Source organism: Phalangium opilio, unplaced genomic scaffold (assembly GCF_054372755.1).
Source record: "Phalangium opilio isolate 3A_F unplaced genomic scaffold, DU_Popi_V2 ptg001170l_1, whole genome shotgun sequence".
Classification (NCBI taxonomy): domain Eukaryota; kingdom Metazoa; phylum Arthropoda; class Arachnida; order Opiliones; family Phalangiidae; genus Phalangium; species Phalangium opilio.
In genome coordinates this window covers 12,675,565-12,697,497 of record NW_028324255.1, presented here as the reverse complement: position 1 = coordinate 12,697,497, position 21,933 = coordinate 12,675,565, and the positions used below count along the sequence as shown (strand labels likewise).

The following is a 21,933-nucleotide window of genomic DNA, read 5'->3' as shown; positions in this document are numbered from 1 at the left end:
CCAAACTAAAACTACCTCGAAAAAGGCTAATAACGCGGATCTTGGAACGCGAATTATGAAACTGTGTATTCCTAAACTAAGATACAGTGACTGTGTTCCTTATTTACCTAACCTTGAGGGCGAAACCCAGTTTAAAATGTCTCCTGTCCCAACGACAAATTCGCCTCTCGAGAACAATCTTAAAATTAACAATTCTTATCCTAAATCACGAATTTCTTCGACAAAGAGAGGTAATGAGAGTAAAGCAACTCGATCCAAGAAATTGTGTCTTAAAAACGTTGGGAATTGTCGTCGCTTGACGCAAATATGGAAAGCAATTCTCTTGAAGAAGCTCCAGAGAAGAATCTTGATGATAACCAATCCAAAATCACCTTGACCGATTCAAAGAAAACTGATAATAGACAAAATCAAGCTATGAAACTGTACTTGCCAAACGATTTACCAAGAGTGCCGATTGAAGTTGAAGATAATACTTCAGTGTCCAGCTCTGATGCATCCGAAAGTAGCTCGTCAAATAATTCCGAAAGTAATACAACTTCTGCCAGTTCGGAAATTGGTAAGTCATTTTACGCTTAGGGTCAGCAACGGTTTTCGGGACTGGAACATAAAACTCAAATTGACCCAATTACAGTAGAAACCTCATGAGCATGTTTCGAAATTTTCTAGTGGTAGTTCCCCTAACAGGTTTTTTAATCCCGTCCTTTCTAACCCTCATTTCTTCTGTCTTCCCCGGGAATATTTTCAACCTAATCCTCAATCCTTAGCATTTTAAAGCTTAAGTTTCTAAAAATTTTGCCTCGTTTTAATTGATAAGTTTTTAACTTTATAAGATTTTTTGAAATTTAAACGGAAAATTGTTCCTACGAATAATATTAAACTCAATACTTGATGCTTTTGGGCCTGAGCTCCGTGGCCACTGGGCGAGAAAAAATTCCCTTCTAAAAATACAGGTACCCGGCCGTCCTGGGTGTCTTAAAGAGCCCAAGCTAACGTTGCTCAGATTGATAAGACCAGAAGTCCATAACCCCCCTCGAAGTACTGAGATGGCCGTCTTCAGTGTGGAAATTTTGTTCCAACCCCCCGTTTTCCGACTAGTTTTGGGCAAATATTTTCCCCCTTTCAAGCCGGGCTTGGCGCCAAAAATATTTCTGAGAGGGTGGTTTTTTCACGAACGGGGTGACGTTGGGTAGTATTGTCCAATCGTAACGTTCCATTCTCTATCGTTTCCTCTTGCCATTAGTCCCTCCCTTGCCAAAATCGCGGTTCGAATTTCAAGACTTATTTAAGTACCGTAATAAGTCCCCACTAGGTACACCGGCAGTCCAAAAACGAGACTTATTTGAGTTTGGATTTCTAAATTTACAAGACTTGTAGCAGTACCCCTCGAGTCTCTTAATTGGACATTCCATTAAGTCTCTTTTTTGGACACTATAGTAAGATTCTTTCGAATCTATTTTGGATACTATTGTAAGTTTCCATCGGGTGTTCATATTTTGATACTAGAGTAATACTCCCTCGAGTCTCTTTTTGGACACTTTAGTAAGATTCCCTCGAGTCCCTTATTTGGACATTATAGTAAGACTCCCCGAGTCACATTTTCGGACACTATAGTAAGATTCCCAGGAGTGTCTTATTGGGATACTATAGTAAGATTCCCTCGAGTTTCTTTTTTTGACACTATGGTAAGATTTCCTCTAGTCTCTATTTCGGATACTGTAGTAAGACTTCCACGAGTGTCGTATTTGAATGCTAATGTAAGATTTCCTGCAGTCTTTTTTTTGGACACTAATGTAAGATTTCATAGAGTCTTTCATTTGGACACTATAGCAAGATTCCCTCTAGTCTCTACTTCGGACACTGTAGTAAGACTCCCTGGAGTGTCGTATTTGGATGCTATTGTAAGACTTCCTCGCATCTCTTATTTGTATACTATTATAAGATTCCCTGGAGTCTCTTGCTTGTATACTATTGTAAGATTCCCTCGAGTCTCTTCCTTGTATACTATTATAAAATTCCCTGGAGTCTCTTGCTTGTATACTATTGCAAGATTCCCTGGAGTCTCTTGCTTGTATACTATTGTAAGATTCCCTGGAGTCTCTTACTTGTATACTATTGTAAGATTCCCTGGAGTCTCTTACTTGTATACTATTGTAAGATTCCCTGGAGTCTCTTACTTGTATACTATTGTAAGATTCCCTGGAGTCTCTTACTTGTATACTATTGTAAGATTCCCTCGAGTCTCTTACTTGTATACTATTGTAAGATTCCCTCGAGTCTCTTACTTGTATACTATTGCAAGATTCCCTCGATTTTCTGTTGTTTAATTGCAAATTGCAAAAAAAAACAAGGAAAAAACTATGCTGGTACACTCTAAGAATATGGGGTGTGCCTTAACACCTTTAAAGTAGTTTATATGGGTCCAAATTTGACACCGTTACAGGTGTTCATTTACACCCCTAAAAGGGTTTAATAACACTTATTTGAGCAATTGGTGTCAAAGATAATATTAAAATGGTGCAATAGAGGTGTAGTTTAACACCTTTCTAACTCTTATACCGAACTAAAAGTTAATTTTTTACTCTCATGTGAGTGTTTGATTTATTCGCGAATAGCGCTATATTCATAGCAAGGTTCCACCTTGAGAGAACTTATGAGGACAGTTCTAACATGCAGAGCTATAACCCTTTAGACAAGGGTAGTTCTCTCATGCAATGTGAAACTGCACAAAATCCAGCGTGAAACTGCATGATATGTTGGTCATTTTCACCGACTTGATAACTTCTGAAATGGCAGAAAGTTTTAAATTAGTAAAAATGCATCGGGTGTTAAATTGGTTTTGGAGGCTATAATATCCCAGCAGTAGATACAGACGAACTCGTTAAATTTAACAATCCCTTTTCACGAAGAGTTTTTCGAACACCAGAAACGCGTTTGACCGAATCTACTCTAAAATATTTTAAAAAAAAACCATTTTCTACTCTAATTTTACTCAAAATAAAGATAAGACATGTCACAAAAGCATGTGCCCCACATGTTGGCCTCTCAAGCTGGCGTCTATAGTCCATAACGGTGGAACGAATTCTACACTACACCGTGGCCACAGGTCTCTTCAAGGCCTGAATATGTGGGTGCACAATATGCCTCTGACATTGGTGCAAGGATGTGAGCCCCCCTCTCCCCAATTGTAACAATAATAATAATAGTCGCCCTACTGTGAGGCCAGTACCTAACCTAGTCTCGTTTTTTTAGTGTCACACAATACTTTTAAGAGTATCGCGTAACACTTTCAAGAGTGCAATAGCGTTGCTAGGGCTTGAAATTTGGGGGGCTTAATCTTATTATTCGTATATTAAAGATATACAAACTTTTATGATAAAGAGTACGGAACCGAGTTATTGACTATGAGACAATTGTGGATGAAAGAATTTCGCTCGTCTTTTTTAAGTATAGTTTTCGTTTGCTTTTAGTCCCCACTACTGTTCGATATTGAAATTCATCTCTACAAAGATGAACCTTAACGAACTTTTCATTATAATTTATATACACTATATTGTTAAAGAATTTTAGGGGGCTACGAGCAATTTTTTGGTATAGTTTACGGATTATTTTGAGGGGGCTAACTTTTAAATTTGGGGGCGCTATAGCCCCCATAAAAGGCCTAGCGACGCCACTGCGAGAGCGTCGCATAACACTTTTAAGAGTGTCGCATAACTCTTTTAAGAGTGTCACCTAACACGTTTAGCAGTGCTTTATGAATGTACAGTACCGTTGGATTAAGAATTTCCTTGTTAATTTTATTTAATGGATAAAAATATATTCTTTCGTGAATATCATCTTTAAAAAAACGTTTAAAAATTAAGGTTTTCAATAATTTTTTAATTGACTTTAATATTAAAACATTAATGAAAATGAAAGACCTTTTTTAAAAAACCCGCAGTATACTATAATTTTACATGTTTAATATCAAAACGGAGTTTTAATGGTGTTATTTTACACCGAATTTACACTTTAAATCGGCCCCTAAAAACTCAACGTAATAAAACTCTCTTTTGGGTGTTTTTACGGTGTTTACACCATTTTAACACTTTTTTAACACTTCCATTTCTTAGAGTGTAGAAAGAATCTCTTTCCAATCTCAAAAACTAAGCCTTATTTGGTGAGATTAAAATGTGTCTTATAGGAGTCCTATAATAAGTCGCAGATTTGTGTTCTCAATGAAGTCTAGAAAGAATCGCTTACCAATCTCAAAAACTGAGCCTTATTTAGTGAGATTAAAATGTGTCTTATAGGAGTCCTACAATAAGTCGCAGATTTGTGTTCTCAATCAAGCCTAGAAAGAATCGCTTTCCAATCTCAAAAACTAAGCCTTATTTGGTGAGATTAAAATGTGTCTTATAGGAGTCCTATAATAAGTCGCAGATTTGTGTTCTCAATCAAGTCTAGAAAGAATCGCTTTCCAATCTCAAAAACTAAGCCTTATTTGGTGAGATTAAAATGTGTCTTATAGGAGTCCTATAATAAGTCGCAGATTTGTGTTCTCAATCACGTCTAGATAGAATCGTTTTCCAATCTCAAAAACTAAGCCCTATTTAGTGAGATTAAATTGTGTCTCATAGGAGTCCTACAATAAGTCGCAGATTTGTGTTCTCAATCAAGTCTAGAAAGAATCGCTTTCCAATCTCAAAAACTAAGCCTTATTTGGTGAGATTAAAATGTGTCTTATAGGAGTCCTATAATAAGTCGACGATTTGAATTCTCAATCAAGTCTAGAAAGAATCGTTTTCCAATCTCAAAAACTAAGCCTTATTTAGTGAGATTAAATTGTGTCTCATAGGAGTCCTACAATAAGTCGCATATTTGTGTTCTCAATCAAGCCTAGAAAGAATCGCTTTCCAATCTCAAAAACTAAGCCTTATTTGGTGAGATTAAAATTTGTCTTATAGGAGTCCTATAATAAGTCGCAGATTTGTGTTCTCAATCAAGTCTAGAAAGAATCGTTTTCCAATCTCAAAAACTAAGCCCTATTTAGTGAGATTAAATTGTGTCTCATAGGAGTCCTACAATAAGTCTCAGATTTGTGTTCTCGATCAAGTCTAGAAAGAATCGCTTTCCAATCTCAAAAACTAAGCTTCATTTGGTGAGATTAAAATGTGTCTTATAGGAGTCCTATAATAAGTCGCAGATTTGTGTTCTCAATCAAGTCTAGAAAGAATCGCTTTCCAATCTCAAAAACTAAGCCTTATTTGGTGAGATTAAAATGTGTCTTATAGGAGTCCTATAATAAGTCGCATATTTGTGTTCTCAATCAAGTCTAGAAAGAATCGCTTTCCAATCTCAAAAACTAAGCCTTATTTGGTGAGATTAAAATGTGTCTTATAGGAGTCCTATAATAAGTCGCAGATTTGTGTTCTCAATCAAGTCTAGAAAGAATCGTTTTCCAATCTCAAAAACTAAGCCCTATTTAGTGAGATTAAATTGTGTCTCATAGGAGTCCTACATTAAGTCTCAGATTTGTGTTCTCGATCAAGTCTAGAAAGAATCGCTTTCCAATCTCAAAAACTAAGCTTCATTTGGTGAGATTAAAATGTGTCTTATAGGAGTCCTATAATAAGTCGCAGATTTGTGTTCTCAATCAAGTCTAGAAAGAATCGCTTTCCAATCTCAAAAACTAAGCCTTATTTGGTGAGATTAAAATGTGTCTTATAGGAGTCCTACAATAAGTCGCAGATTTGTGTTCTCAATCAAGTCTAGAAAGATTCGCTTTCCAATCTCAAAAACTAAGCCCTATTTAGTGAGATTAAATTGTGTCTCATAGGAGTCCTACAATAAATCGCAGATTTGTGTTCTCAATCAAGTCCAGAAAGAATCGCTTTCCAATCTCAAAAACTAAGCCCTATTTAGTGAGATTAAATTGTGTCTCATAGGAGTCCTACAATAAGTCGCAGATTTGTGTTCTCAATCAAGTCTAGAAAGAATCGCTTTCCAATCTCAAAAACTAAGCCTTATTTGGTGAGATTAAAATGTGTCTTATAGGAGTCCTATAATAAGTCGCAGATTTGTGTTCTCAATCAAGTCTAGAAAGAATCGCTTTCCAATCTCAAAAACTAAGCCTTATTTGGTGAGATTAAAATGTGTCTTATAGGAGTCCTATAATAAGCCGACGATTTGAATTCTCAATCAAGTCTAGAAAGAATCGCTTTCCAATCTCAAAAACTAAGCCTTATTTGGTGAGATTAAAATGTGTCTTATAGGAGTCCTATAGTAAGTCGCAGATTTGTGTTCTCAATCACGTCTAGATAGAATCGTTTTCCAATCTCAAAAACTAAGCCCTATTTAGTGAGATTAAATTGTGTCTCATAGGAGTCACACAATAAGTCGCAGATTTGTGTTCTCAATCAAGTCTAGAAAGAATCGCTTTCCAATCTCAAAAACTAAGCCTTATTTGGTGAGATTAAAATGTGTCTTATAGGAGTCCTATAATAAGTCGCAGATTTGTGTTCTCAATCAAGTCTAGAAAGAATCGCTTTCCAATCTCAAAAACTAAGCCTTATTTGGTGAGATTAAAATGTGTCTTATAGGAGTCCTATAATAAGTCGACGATTTGAATTCTCAATCAAGTCTAGAAAGAATCGCTTTCCAATCTCAAAAACTAAGCCTTATTTGGTGAGATTAAAATGTGTCTTATAGGAGTCCTATAATAAGTCGCAGATTTGTGTTCTCAATCACGTCTAGATAGAATCGTTTTCCAATCTCAAAAACTAAGCCCTATTTAGTGAGATTAAATTGTGTCTCATAGGAGTCACACAATAAGTCGCAGATTTGTGTTCTCAATCAAGTCTAGAAAGAATCGCTTTCCAATCTCAAAAACTAAGCCTTATTTGGTGAGATTAAAATGTGTCTTATAGGAGTCCTATAATAAGTCGCAGATTTGTGTTCTCAATCAAGTCTAGAAAGAATCGCTTTCCAATCTCAAAAACTAAGCCTTATTTGGTGAGATTAAAATGTGTCTTATAGGAGTCCTATAATAAGTCGCATATTTGTGTTCTCAATCAAGTCTAGAAAGAATCGCTTTCCAATCTCAAAAACTAAGCCTTATTTGGTGAGATTAAAATGTGTCTTATAGGAGTCCTATAATAAGTCGCAGATTTGTGTTCTCAATCAAGTCTAGAAAGAATCGTTTTCCAATCTCAAAAACTAAGCCCTATTTAGTGAGATTAAATTGTGTCTCATAGGAGTCCTACAATAAGTCTCAGATTTGTGTTCTCGATCAAGTCTAGAAAGAATCGCTTTCCAATCTCAAAAACTAAGCTTCATTTGGTGAGATTAAAATGTGTCTTATAGGAGTCCTATAATAAGTCGCAGATTTGTGTTCTCAATCAAGTCTAGAAAGAATCGCTTTCCAATCTCAAAAACTAAGCCTTATTTGGTGAGATTAAAATGTGTCTTATAGGAGTCCTACAATAAGTCGCAGATTTGTGTTCTCAATCAAGTCTAGAAAGATTCGCTTTCCAATCTCAAAAACTAAGCCCTATTTAGTGAGATTAAATTGTGTCTCATAGGAGTCCTACAATAAATCGCAGATTTGTGTTCTCAATCAAGTCCAGAAAGAATCGCTTTCCAATCTCAAAAACTAAGCCCTATTTAGTGAGATTAAATTGTGTCTCATAGGAGTCCTACAATAAGTCGCAGATTTGTGTTCTCAATCAAGTCTAGAAAGAATCGCTTTCCAATCTCAAAAACTAAGCCTTATTTGGTGAGATTAAAATGTGTCTTATAGGAGTCCTATAATAAGTCGCAGATTTGTGTTCTCAATCAAGTCTAGAAAGAATCGCTTTCCAATCTCAAAAACTAAGCCTTATTTGGTGAGATTAAAATGTGTCTTATAGGAGTCCTATAATAAGCCGACGATTTGAATTCTCAATCAAGTCTAGAAAGAATCGCTTTCCAATCTCAAAAACTAAGCCTTATTTGGTGAGATTAAAATGTGTCTTATAGGAGTCCTATAGTAAGTCGCAGATTTGTGTTCTCAATCACGTCTAGATAGAATCGTTTTCCAATCTCAAAATCTAAGCCCTATTTAGTGAGATTAAATTGTGTCTCATAGGAGTCACACAATAAGTCGCAGATTTGTGTTCTCAATCAAGTCTAGAAAGAATCGCTTTCCAATTTCAAAAACTAAGCCTTATTTGGTGAGATTAAAATGTGTCTTATAGGAGTCCTATAATAAGTCGCAGATTTGTGTTCTCAATCAAGTCTAGAAAGAATCGCTTTCCAATCTCAAAAACTAAGCCTTATTTGGTGAGATTAAAATGTGTCTTATAGGAGTCCTATAATAAGTCGACGATTTGAATTCTCAATCAAGTCTAGAAAGAATCGCTTTCCAATCTCAAAAACTAAGCCTTATTTGGTGAGATTAAAATGTGTCTTATAGGAGTCCTATAATAAGTCGCAGATTTGTGTTCTCAATCACGTCTAGATAGAATCGTTTTCCAATCTCAAAAACTAAGCCCTATTTAGTGAGATTAAATTGTGTCTCATAGGAGTCACACAATAAGTCGCAGATTTGTGTTCTCAATCAAGTCTAGAAAGAATCGCTTTCCAATCTCAAAAACTAAGCCTTATTTGGTGAGATTAAAATTTGTCTTATAGGAGTCCTATAATAAGTCGCAGATTTGTGTTCTCACTCAAGTCTAGAAAGAATCGCTTTCCAATCTCAAAAACTAAGCCTTATTTGGTGAGATTAAAATGTGTCTTATAGGAGTCCTATAATAAGTCGACGATTTGAATTCTCAATCAAGTCTAGAAAGAATCTCTTTCCAATCTCAAAAACTAAGCCTAATTTGGTGAGATTAAAATGTGTCTTATAGGAGTCCTATAATAAGTCGCAGATTTGTGTTCTCAATCAAGTCTAGAAGCAATCCTTTTACAGTCTCTAAAACTGAGCCCTTTTATGTAAGACTAAATTTAGTCTCAAAGGAGTCCAATATGAAACCATTATATTTTTTAACAATTTTTGAGACAAGTTTGGTACCCAAATATCCTTGATCCTTATTTTAGACTTACTTTATACTAAAATAAGACTCTCATTTTGGTAAGGGCTACCACAAAAAATGGTATACGGGGGGGGAGTAGAATAAGACTTGGCGGGAGAGTTCCGCAAGTGCTGTTTTTTTTTCACGTACGTAAAATCTTAAATTTTGGATTTTTTATCAGCTTTCGGCTATTGTTACCTCTCTATTTTTTAATATATTGCTCATATTCAGAAGACTAAATTAACTAAGTTATATAATATTCTTCAAAAATGTTTTGATCTTAACTTAAACGATAAAAAAGGTTATTTCGTATTTAAAAAAAAAAAACTACCGGGTCCCTAACCCTAATATCCACGCTAGCCTCTGCGTTGCGTTCTGGGGAATTTCCGTTGTCATTTTTTACAACCTCTCAGACACGCCCTCTGTTCTTATAGGCTCCCTTATGTTCGGGAAATTCAAAAGCCAAAAAGAAACACCCCTTTAGGGACACTTTTTCTCTCTTGAAACCGCCACTATCGCACGGCTCTCTCAGAGACGAGAATTTTTGTGTTGGCGCTAGCGTCGCGGTGTTTGACTGAATTGAGCCCTGAAGATAGTATGGGGGAAAGCTTGATTTTTGTACTCCAAGTGTGATGGACTCCTGATAAGACCTTAGTACTTTACCCAATGGTCTTTGAAATTGTGAATAATTTCATCTAAAGAATATTTTTGAGACCCTACTCCGTCTTTATAGCAGTTCTCGAATCTATGCAAGTGGTCAATCGGTTCTTAAGGTAGTGCCGAAGGAACCGCGTCACCGAATAATTGTCCTTCGCGTGTTAGGTTCTATACGAGGCGTTTCAAATATATCGTGTAGCTCACCTAGGCCCAAGATGCGTACTTTGCGTGTGAAGCCTTACCGCTTTTGGTCTTACTGATAATGAAATATGAAACGATTTATTATTGAAAATGTAAAGGATACAATTTGTAATATATTGAAAATTACTTAATGTATGGGAAACAAGGGTTTTAAAGAGAAAATGGTGGTAAGTTAAACATCCTTGATATTTGGGTAGAGCCTTTCGACGAAATAATGTTATTGTCGTGGCAAACTATCCGAGACGTTTTCTTTTCTTCTGACTTAATCGTTGCAATAAGTAAAATCACGATTTTTTCACATACACCGCTTACGCTGAGTGACTGACTACCTTCCTCGTAGAAGTGGCCATCATATTATTAAATTATGATGATATCCGGCTCTTTCAAAATTTTGCACTTTACATAACATCATATTCAGGTCTTAAGGGTAACGCCAGGGCCAAATGGATCCCAAACAGTCGTGAGTTAATTTGGAGTTACGTGTTAACGAATTGCAGTTACTCGCATTTTAACTCCGTCACCTAGAAACAAAAAAGAAGAGAGGACAGATTGACGCCTTTCAATAACGGCAGTCATATTATTTTCCCTTCCAAAAGCATATTTATATTGCAATAGACTAAAACCTTAAATATTTTCTTAATAATTAACAACCATTAGTTTCCACTTTCTGACGGGTAAAATCTTCGGAGACAGTCGTCTCTTTTCGGAGCGGTATTAATTTTGTTGTCCGAACTTGTTTTCTTTAACTTTGCGTCATTTTAGTACTCGGCATGACCGGTTTTATCAAGTGGTATTGAACAGTACAATGTGTTTGATTCAAATTGTGAGAAGTTTCAGTTTGCTTTCTGAAGGAAAATGCGAGAAGCAGCGTACAACTCTTTGCAAATATTCTCCTGAATATAAAAGTCATCTTCAACGTCACATTACATACGGTGCTGAAGAAAAACGCTTCAAACGTGATCATTGTGACTATACTAGCTCTGAGAACGGTTCTTTGGTCAGAAATGAACATGATTTAACTGCTCTTAGATCGACGTTGTTTTGCGTAATTAAATCCGAATATATCTTTTTTTCTTCCAATAATCTCGAATGTGGGAGACACAGACTACCTGCCGGAAAATCAGTGTGTTCAGCTTTTGGACCTAATTCCGCTTTAAACTTTGGTGAAAACTGATCTTGGGCAAAATCGATGCTCACTTTCAGTCGTTGTGGTTGTAACATGTTTTGGACAAAACGTTCACACTTCTTATGTTATTTTTAAGATTCTACATACTTTTAACTGTAGCACTAAACGGCCTATCATCCTTTTGAATAATGAAACAAACCGTTAAAATACCCCGTTTTCCCAAGAGTCTTCACTCTTCTCTCATCATAGCTGGTGCTTATTTCGAGCAAAAATACTTTGACAGAACGAAATTTATAATTTGGTTAGTTGTCTTTACGCAGCGCCACCTAGCATTTGATTCCCTCAAAATCAGCTGAAAGTTAAAAGTACAACCTTTCAGGTTTCGAGCAAAGGTTTCTTCTCGCCAGTTAAGTTAATCTTCATTCCCTTTTTGTTGATATGCGTGTTATTTACCAGCAAACGCCTTGAACAACACTGTTTCAACACGCCTTTTTTTCTGTAACACTGCGTTTTCGTACTCATTACCTTTTTTCATGAAGTTCAATTGAATATTATTTTATTTTTGATGTTAAATTGTAAATGATGTTTGTGGTTTCTATGTTTTGTATGGGAAAATTGAAGAAGAAACGTATAGCGGGGCACAAATATTCAACTGAATATAAAAGAGGCCTACAACGTCGCGTATGAAAGGGTAACGAAGAAAAACTCTTAAACTGAGATCAGTGTGAATTTGCGTGCACGCAGAAGAGTAAATTGATCACACATCAACGCATTCATAGCGGTGAAAAACCGTTCAAATGTCATCAGTGTGACTTTGCAAGTAGGCAGAAGAATGTTTTGATCATACACAAACACATCAGACATGAACCTATTCGCTAGCCACCTATCCACACTGCGTGGAACTATATAGTGTTGATCAGAATAAATCGGTTGTCGCGAATTCGCCATTGCCAGCTTTCCGCGTTATTAATGCACTGAAACTATGGAATCTCAAATAGCTATGCCATCATCAATGGGAGTGTGAAAAGGAAAATCAAGTGGTTTTTCATCTATTCTGCTAATTATAAGACCAATCTGCCTAGTGAACTACATCCGTATGGTTTAAAATCATGGATGGTAGTAATCGTGTGAGTAATTTGATCATACACAAACGCATTCACAATCGTATTGACAGTGCTGAAAAACCTTTCAAATGTGGTCAGTGTGACTATGCCAGCACAATGAAGAATCATTTGATCTGTCATCAACGCATTCACAGTGGCGAAAAACCCTTCAAATGTGATCAATGTGACTTTGGATGCACTCAGAAGAGTAGTTTGATTGCACATAAACACATTCATAGCGGCGATAAGTCCTCCATAGGTACACATCGGGCGGTTTAACAAAGTTTCTTTAGATAATGTAAAATGCACACGAGCTAAACATTTAAAGGCATAAAGCAGACTGTACGCTGTCTCTAAATAGTGACTGACGGTTCTATAAGTTTAAATAATCGAATCAGGGGGAAAGCTTCTATTCCCCCTCCCTGATCGAACCCGGTGAGATCACTGCAAATATATTCAACAGTCAGATTTGTGCACCTCCTAGGTTCACGTGGAATATCATTCAAACAAATAATATAGAATGTGTTTAATAAGCATATTTTTATTACCTTTCAAGATCAAGTTTTTCGAGACCGCTGTTTCGACTCTCACATGGATAAATTTCTGTTTCTAAACTAGTTTTCTTTGATAATACATTCAAAGTGTGATTAGTGTGACTATGCTAGTACCCGTAACAGTACTTTAATCGCACATCAAGGCATTCATAGCGGTGACAAACCCTTCAAATGTCATCAGTGTGATTTTTGCAGCACATTGAAGAATAATTTGATCAATCATCAACGCATTCATAGTGGCGAAAGACCATTCAAATGTGATCAGTGTGATTATGTCAGCCCGCAAAAGAATATTTTGATCAGACATCAACGCAACAATCACAATATATACATATAATATTGAGTATAACCCTTTATTTAACTATAATTAACAATATTTGATATAACAAATGGTATATCAGTAATGATATCTTCGCTATTAAAGAAGAACGCCTAATTGAATTACTGTGAGGTCGTAGACCTCGGTAGCTCAGTTGGTTAGAGCGTGGGACGGTAACCCAGAGGTCGTTGTCATCTTTTCACCTCGGGGTGGTACACGTAATAACATCATCCGCAACCGGGAATTAGATTGGCAGAGTTAACACTGTTAACTAAAAATTCAATTTGAATTATATTTTTACCACAATAATTGTTTAATATGTTTTTACTTTGAATCTTAATTTGCTTCTTTAATAACTTCATCGTTGTCATCACTTCTTGTGCTAGTCGGTCTCAGCAGAAACAGGAGATTGCAAAATTATCGCTAAGCTTAACTTTACCGTTGAATTCATGCTTGTGTTTTTTCACTACTTTGTAGGTGTTATCATGTACCTACGGAGGTTTAATGGCAGAATATTACTGTTTATATTGTCACGTATATTTTATTATACGTTTATTATGGGAAAGTTTGTATTCAGTTTTACGCAAATTTCTAACGTGGGATGAAGTTTGATATTTGAATCATATATACATGTATATTTGAGAAAGTTGTTTGTTTGTTCTTTATGATCCGCAGTCACAATTAGTTAATTTCCAAATTCGACCAAGCTGCAGGGTTGATATCAGTAACACCAGGAACTCAAAAATCTTCCACGTCCCCAACGAGTATATTAGATTTTGGAAACCGCTGTTTCGACTCGGACATGGATTATTTTTGTTCACGAACTTATTTCTTTGTCTTTCTGTCATTTTAAGCCTAAGCATAACCTGTTTTATCTATTGCTTTTGAACAAACAATGTTTTTGAAGCGTGTTGTATGATATCATTTGAGGTTTTAATTTATTTCTTTTCTGTAGGAAAATCCAAGAAAAAATATTCAACTCGATACAAATATTCACCTGAATATGAAAGGGATCTTGAACTTGACATTCGAAAGGATAGCAAAGAAAAACGCTTCAAATGTGATCAATGTGATTATGCTTGTACGTGGAAGAATGTTTTGATCATACACAAACGCATCCACAGTGGTGAAAAACCCTTCAAATGTGATCAGTGTGAACATGCGTGCGCACAGAAGAGTCATTTGATCAGACATCGACGCATTCACAGTGGTGAAAAACCCTTCAAATGTAATCAGTGTGACAATGCGTACACGCAGAAGAATGGTTTGTTCAGACATCAACGCATTCACAGTGGTGAAGAACCCTTCAAATGTAATCAGTGTGACAATGCGTACACGCAGAAGAATAATTTGATCGCTCATCAACGCATTCACAGTGGTGAAAAACCTTTCAAATGTAATCAGTGTGTATACTCTTTCACACGGAGAGATGCTTTGTTCAGGCATCAACGCATTCACAGTGGTGAAAAACCCTTCAAATGTGATCAGTGTGAGTATGCGTGCGTGCAGAAGAAAAATTTGATCAATCATCAACGCACTCACAGTGGTGAAAAACCCTTCAAATGTGATCAGTGTGAGTATGCGTGCGTGCAGAAGAAAAATTTGATCAATCATCAACGCATTCACAGTGGTGAAAAACACTTCAAATGTGATCAGTGTGAGTATGCGTGCGTGCAGAAGAGTGATTTGATCAATCATCAACGCACTCACAGTGGTGAAAAACCCTTCAAATGTGATCAGTGTGAGTATGCGTGCGTGCAGAAGAAAAATTTGATCAATCATCAACGCATTCACAGTGGTGAAAAACCCTTCAAATGTGATCAGTGTGAGTATGCGTGCGTGCAGAAGAGTGATTTGATCAATCATCAACGCACTCACAGTGGTGAAAAACCCTTCAAATGTGATCAGTGTGAGTATGCGTGCGTGCAGAAGAGTGATTTGATCAATCATCAACGCACTCACAGTGGTGAAAAACCCTTCAAATGTGATCAGTGTGAGTATGCGTGCGTGCAGAAGAGTGATTTGATCAATCATCAACGCACTCACAGTGGTGAAAAACCCTTCAAATGTGATCAGTGTGATTATAGCAGCGCACGGAAGAGCTATTTAATCCGACATCAACGTCTTAATCACTAGGAATAATAAAATGGATTATATTTAAGAGTACTCAGCAAACTTGGAAAGAACATTTAATAAATGTATTGTATTACAAAATGTTTTCATTTTCTGAAAAAATATTACTGTTCTTTATTAGGTAATTCATATATACAGGGTTGCCCGTTAAGATATTTGGTTAGTTCCGGCCGCCAGTTTAATATACTGCGGTATATTTAAAGCACACAACCATAGAGCCTGTATAGTTGTGTGCTTTAAATATACCGCAGTATATTAAAATGGCGGCCGGAACTAACCAAATATCTTAACGGGCAACGCCGAACCTTTTTATCCACATCGTATGATGAACATATACGATGTGGGTCTTTGTTTGACCTGGCCTGTTGTCATTCTCGTAGTAGTAGTAGTAGTGTAAAATTTTAAAGTGATGGGGATTATAATAGTAAGTTTAAACATTGCATTTTATTGTACTAGTAAGGTTAAGCATTTTGTATTGTGTTTTATTTTTGCTTGATATATTTTAAGCGAGAGAGAGGATGATGGTATTGCCTTATTTTATATGGAAGGTTTAATACTCCCTTTAGGATACCCGTCATCCGTCGACAATAAATAAGGGTTTCACGCTTTCAATCCCGCTCCCCTATTTCAAAATTCAAAGAAATGGAGGGAGTTTTCAGGGCCGGATTAAAAAGGGGGCTGAGGGGGCACTGGCCCATTGAGTTCCCCATCCAACCATATTAAAATCTTGGGGATCGAGTAAATAGGGGCCAATTAATCGAGGAAAGTGTTCACTAACATACCCCCTCCATAGGAATAGCATTCACACAGCTTTGTAGGCTCATAACTGTGGTTCTACTAGAGATACGGGGGTGTCCTTTGACTATGTTATTGTCATATTTGCTCCCCATCCAACCATACTTAGGACTCGGTATTAAGACAAACAGCGGCAGAGTAATTAAGTAAAACGTTCACAAACACACCTCCCTCCATAGGAATAGCATTCACCCAACTTTGGAGGCTCATAACTCTGGTTCTACTAGAGATACGGGGTTGTCCTTTGACTATGTTATAGTGATATTTGCCCCGCATACAACCATACAAAAAACTTGGGGATCGATTAAACAAGGGCCGAGTAATTGAGGAAAATATTCACAAACATACCCCGCTCCATAGGAATAGCATTACACCCAACTTTGTATGTTTTAGTCAGGGCCGGATTAAAGAGGGGGCGAGGGGGTAATGGCCCACGGGTGCAACGCTTGTTGGGGGCACATTGAGTTAATCTATTTTCCCCCTAGCAACATTTGCTGTTCCTTTTTTTCGACTTAGGCCGGGGCAGGGCCGTCTTAAGGCGTCATGGGGCCCAGGGCTAATTATTTCAGGAACATAAAAAATAAATATTCAATTGTATAAGACTCGAGACAGCGTAATATATTAAAAAGTTAATTTCATGTCGTCAAAAATATACAAATTCAGGGAAGCACATCCATGTTGTTTCAATACAGTAGCGATAAACTTAAAACATTTTCTTTCTAGCCTTTTCATGAGTTCTGATTCTCTTTGATTATCATGCTCTTCTGGCTCATCCTGAGATACATTACCCTTTTGGTGTAAATGAGAATCCGATGATGTTGCCCCCAGTTTTTTTAAAATAAATAAGTTAACTTCGTTATTTTTGAAGAATTTTCCATCCCTCAAGCGCCTATTTTCACTTTTTAGCTTTAACTTTCAAATTTGCACCTCATAGTTTTTACTCGTCTGAAACCCACTGACCCTTGCGATGGTTAAAGATATAAGTTTCGAAAATATAGGCCTAAAACATCCATGCGTGCTCAAACTAAAACCGACTCTTAAGAGAGCAGAGTTCAAACTCCAGTTTGCCCTATCACACCCACCTACAACGCTGCATAGCGTTCGAGGGACAATGCGTCACGTTATCCGTTAGCGTTAGGAAAGGTGAACAAGAGAAGTCGATTAGTGTGGTTTATTGAAAATACAAAATGAGTGTATAAATAATATAATTTGGTAATTATTGTACTCATTGTATATTATGTATAAATTTTGTAAGTAAATATCTTTACGAATCAGGCCTAATGCGCTCGCGCAAATATTAATGTTTTGAAGAATTAAATTCACGTTTTAAAGAGTTATTTTCATTAATTTCTATAGTAAAAATATCTTTAACTGTACTGCTAGAGGGATGTGAGTAATCAGGAGAATTAAAACAGAAACTTTGAACGAAGGGACCGGTTCACACGACAATAAAACAATAAAAACTTGTAAGCATCGATATCGGAGAGCATTAGGGTTTTCTATCTATTTTACCGCGAGATGGCATTGCGAGCTGGACAAAAACGTGCGCGAAAATTAACTTTTCAAATTTTAAGCTAGGGAAAATGAACATTTCAATTTCCTTAAGTCCAGCTAACAGCGCTCTCGGGTGAAGGAATTCGGCAACATAAGTTGCCAAACGAAAAATGAAAATCGGCGCCGCGCACAGGCCTTGATTAATGTAGGCAATATATAAAGTAACAGATTAAGTAAAGTAGAGTGAAAAGACAGTTTAGATTGATAGTCATTGAGTTGATTGGATTTAATAAACCGTTTGAATTCGGCTAACCGCTAAAGCAAAACTGTGTGACATGTTACTCATCAGACTGATTCTTTGATGTTACGAACGGGAACATTTTTCAGTTGGTCGGAACACTAAAAAAAATTAGCTCTCCTAAACTAAAGTCAACGGAGTATGAGAATAGAACGATGACATGGATGCAGCTTGGGCTAGGTATACTTTTCCCTCTGTAGTCATGTGCGAATTCATCTGAGAAGGGTGGTTGTAGCCATGGAACCTAGTGTAGGCCATGAACCTCTTTAGAAAGGGGGTCCGCAGAGATTTTGGTTAGAAAATTTGTTCACAACTTTATATTTCCTCGAAGCGTGACGGTCATAGTTACGTATTGCCTACATCTTGAACAAGAAATTTGGGGCCCTTAATTCACGCGGGGCCCTGGGTTATAGCCCATATAGCCCATGCCTTAAGACGGCCCTGGGCCGGGGCGCACATTATCTCGGCCCCTGGGTGCAAAATTGCTTAATCTGGCCCTGTAAGAAGCAAAAGCAAGTAAATACCTACGTTATATTTAGAATTTATATGCCGATAGATGTCTGTTAATATTTTGAGAAATTCCAGGCTAACAGAAGATGAAAATTGAGCAAGGATCTATTCTTTATCCTCAGTTTTTCTAGAACCTATTTGCACCGTGACACTGTCGCACAATGTTCTTAGTTCAATTCTCAGTTCGTCCACAACCCTTTTAGATGGATCAAAATTAATTCATATTTACTACGCCGTCCTTCATGGTTTCATAATATCTTCTGAAGATCTTAATTATTGAATATTAATCATTTGTTACTGAACCAAATGAAGGGGCCAATCACTCGCTGTAACCCGAGAATAAATATACTCACCATAATCAAATGTTCACAAGTCTGAAAAATGTTTAATAAAGTTAGCATTAATATTAGGTTGACTACCATCAAAACAAATAAATTTATCTCACCTTATTGACATCAAATTTTGCCTTTCATTGGAATATAATTTAATCGAGATTAAGTTTGGTTTGCACTTGATAGTAACGCGTATTATTACCGAGGGGATAACCACTCGAAGAGATCCTGTACACCGATTACATATTACGCGTTATCATTTTAGCACTGCTAAAGGTAGGCTTACGCGTAGTCGATTTAGTGCGGTCAAAGGTACTGACACGTACACTGATTACGCCGAATCACTGTCCCCTCGATTATATCGTACCGCGCACAACCTGGCATATGTTCCATCGAAATCGTCCTTGATTCTATCATGTCTCTGTAAATTTAAGGTATTATAACATGGTTTTTAAATTATTCTCTTTTTATCTGTCTATCAACCTATACATGTATAGAGACAATTTCTGTGATTCCTGTTTAACATTTCCTAAATGTTTGTTGAAAATAATTCAACTTTACCCTCTTGCATTTTTTGGAAAATGACGCGGTTCGATTTGCCTCCCAATCCTCACCTATAGTAAATTAACGAAAATTTAAGAAACAGATTAAAGTCTTATTTTGTATGAAAGGAGTTTTCTTTTTTTTTAAATATGAGCCTTTTACCAAAAGCAAATAGAGTTATCGACAGTTTGCGTGGCCATGTTGTTTCTTTGAAATAATCCTCGGCTGAAAGAAAGCGTTTAGTTAGTATCATTTCCCAGGGGATTACGCCATGGATTTCATCCAATGGAAACGTCCAATTAAGACCGCGTCAAACCTGACTTTATTCGCCGTTTCTAGCGTCTTTTACCTCACTTTATCGGCTTTATCCGTTTGCGTCGCCATTTTGTTCGTTGAAATAATCCTCGGCTGGAAGAAATATAGAATCGATTTAAAGGAAAATCAACCAATCAAAACGCTTTACAAAAAGTACACCTTATTGATTTCGAAATAATGACAAATATTTACAAAGACATAAAATCTTAAAACTTTCAACCGTACATTGAAAATTTTTTGTTGTTGTTGTTTAAATAATTCCTGATAATTAAATTTAATTAACTGTCGAGTTTAACAATTTTCGAGAAACAAACAAAACTCATTTCCTTTTTTCATTAAAGACACTGAGAACCATTAAATACGCTTTTGAGGTATAATTAAATTTAATTATATTAAACGTGTTTCAAATGTCTCGTAGCTTTTACCTCAGAAATAATACGTAACCTTAAGTACGATGATGTAATTAATCTTTCGCAAAATGTAGGAGTTAAAACAATACGTTAATTTTCTGAGTCCGTAGAAATGGTTCTACATCCATAACTGTCGAGTTTAACAATTTTCGAGAAACAAACAAAACTCATTTCCTTTTTTCATTAAAGACACTGAGAACCATTAAATACGCTTTTGAGGTATATTACTTCAAAGGCAATCATACGACGTTATCCTCTATCGTTTCGTTTATGCTGCGAAAACTAGTCAGGTGAAGCGCAAAAGTAAGCGAGACGCACATAATGTAAGGTGTTATCTGCTAAACATTTCTTGTCGTAATAATGATTTCGGGTAATCGGAGTTATTGCAATAAAATAACGACTACGTGAACAACCGTATAAGGTGGCGCTTGGTTCGCATCAAGACCAAACAACGCTTCGTCGCTTTGGCAATGCATTTTGGCAAAATTTGATAACTACAGTGATAATTCACTTTTCAAAACGGGGTACATTTTTAATCTCCTAAAACAAATCAATACAAATAATTAGGAAAACTAAATTGCCCCTTTCTGTAAGTTTCGCGAGCGATTCATTCATCACGTAGAAAGAAATAACAGATGTCGGTTGCCACTGCTAAATATGAAAAACTATTCCCCGATAGATACTTCAAGTACAAGTGAGTACTTATTGAACGTAACCGAGAATATCAGTTCCTTTTAACAGAGACCAAATAATCACGATACCAAATGATAGTCCTGAGACCAAATAATCACGATACCAAATAGTCCCGAGACCAAAAAATCACGAGACCAAATAGTATCGAGACCAAATCGGTGAGACCCATTTGTCCCGAGACCAAAACGGCGAGACCAAATCGGCAAGACCATAACGGCGATACCAATTGTTAAGTATAACCCCGAGATTCAAGTGAGTATATTCTCTTCCATTGTGAAGATCAAATTGAGAGGTAAGATTTCATATTTATGTGTCAGTTTTTTTATATAAAATATTTTTTCATCTTTTACACTTTTTGATGTGTTGAACATTTATTCCCAAAGTTAATGATATTTATTATTAGTATAAAGGAATATTATAAAATAAACTATCGGAAGGGTATCTTTAAAATATTATCCACGCATTAAGGCCCTGGATTTTAGTTCAGTTGATTTTTTTCAAAACTGTAAACACAATATGAAAAAACGAAAAACCGTCTTTATAGATTAAAGTGGTCATCAGGTTATCAAAATTGTGAAAAAGGAAGCGTTCTGACAGAATGACTGATAATCAACGCCCAGCCCAAACGTTTCTTTAAAGTAGTAGATGGGAACTATGAAATATTTTGGAAATTCGCAGTCATCTTGAAAAATGGCTGAAGGAAATTTGTGAAATCTTTAGAGAAGAACGCTCACGCTTCTCAATCGATTTCACTGCATTCAATAAACCCGTTCGCTATATCCGATTGGAACTTGGCAATTCGAGCATAGCTCCGCCCTGTTGCCATTCTGATTATTTATTTTTTTTTTCGCAGAGTAGAAGCCTGGTAGAAGCTATTTCAGCCCCTTTTCCGACCCCATCTTGGTATCTGTTTTTTAGCTTGAGTGGAAACTATAGTGAGGTTGCATGACGTAGTACTGCCAAGTCGCTCTTTATGCCTTTTGCGGACCAACTTGCCGCGCTCTTTTAAAATGGCGGCCTAAAAATAAAATGTTCCTGACAAACTAACGGGCAACGCTTGGACCTTTTGTTGCAAGCAGGGAGGAGAGACTTGAGAGGGAGTATGTGAATAGGCGGATTGGTTCTCTTCGTGGCTTAACTCGTCTCAGTCACGTGTCCGCGCGCATGCGTCAAATTTAAAAACTGGCTTTGAACTGGAAGTGGGAGCTCACGGTAGTGTAGTAACCGACGCCACTCGAGCGATAAAAATTCCTGCCACCCCTTTTCCCCCCTTCCATTTATATTACTGCTTCTTTAACATTAGACTAACTCTCCCGTTTACGTCTCTCCTCCCTGATGCAAGTCTTTCATATAACTCCAGATATTAGTCTTCGTTCCTGTTACTGTAATAACTTTCCAGTTACTAGTTTAGCTCTGGA

General features: G+C 36.6%; 2 protein-coding genes and 1 long non-coding RNA gene across 13 annotated transcripts in view; 2 read left to right on the top strand and 1 right to left on the bottom strand.

Annotated features, from left to right (window-relative positions):
- LOC149587339 (uncharacterized) overlaps positions 1-21,933 on the top strand; it is a 51,792-nt gene that overhangs the window by 3,805 nt on the left and 26,054 nt on the right. The window lies entirely within an intron of this gene.
- Positions 175-15,341, top strand: LOC149587342 (uncharacterized). The gene is made up of 2 exons (XM_089863350.1): positions 175-556; positions 13,948-15,341. The coding sequence occupies exons 1-2, from the start codon at positions 307-309 to the stop codon at positions 15,126-15,128; spliced, it is 1,431 nt and encodes a 476-aa protein (XP_089719476.1). The 5' UTR covers positions 175-306; the 3' UTR covers positions 15,129-15,341.
- Positions 15,017-19,687, bottom strand: LOC149587341 (uncharacterized). 10 transcript variants are annotated; one of them, XR_016380232.1, is made up of 7 exons: positions 19,447-19,675; positions 19,260-19,322; positions 19,116-19,168; positions 18,668-18,975; positions 18,576-18,596; positions 18,241-18,490; positions 15,017-15,124 (listed from the first exon to the last, which is right to left on the bottom strand). It is a non-coding gene; the product is annotated as an uncharacterized LOC149587341 (long non-coding RNA). The 10 variants fall into 10 exon arrangements; XR_016380230.1 differs by lacking the exon at positions 15,017-15,124 and having other exon boundaries at positions 18,160-18,490; positions 18,668-18,688; positions 18,757-18,782; positions 18,841-18,975; positions 19,260-19,687; XR_016380227.1 differs by lacking the exon at positions 15,017-15,124 and adding an exon at positions 15,530-15,747 and having other exon boundaries at positions 19,260-19,687.

Coding starts and splice junctions, on each gene's coding strand:
- LOC149587342 (XM_089863350.1), top strand. CDS start 307: ATGGAAAGCAATTCTCTTGAAGAAGCTCCAGAGAAGAATCTTGATGAT. Junction 557..13,947: donor TTCTGCCAGTTCGGAAATTG/GTAAGTCATTTT, acceptor TCTTTTCTGTAG/GAAAATCCAAGAAAAAATAT.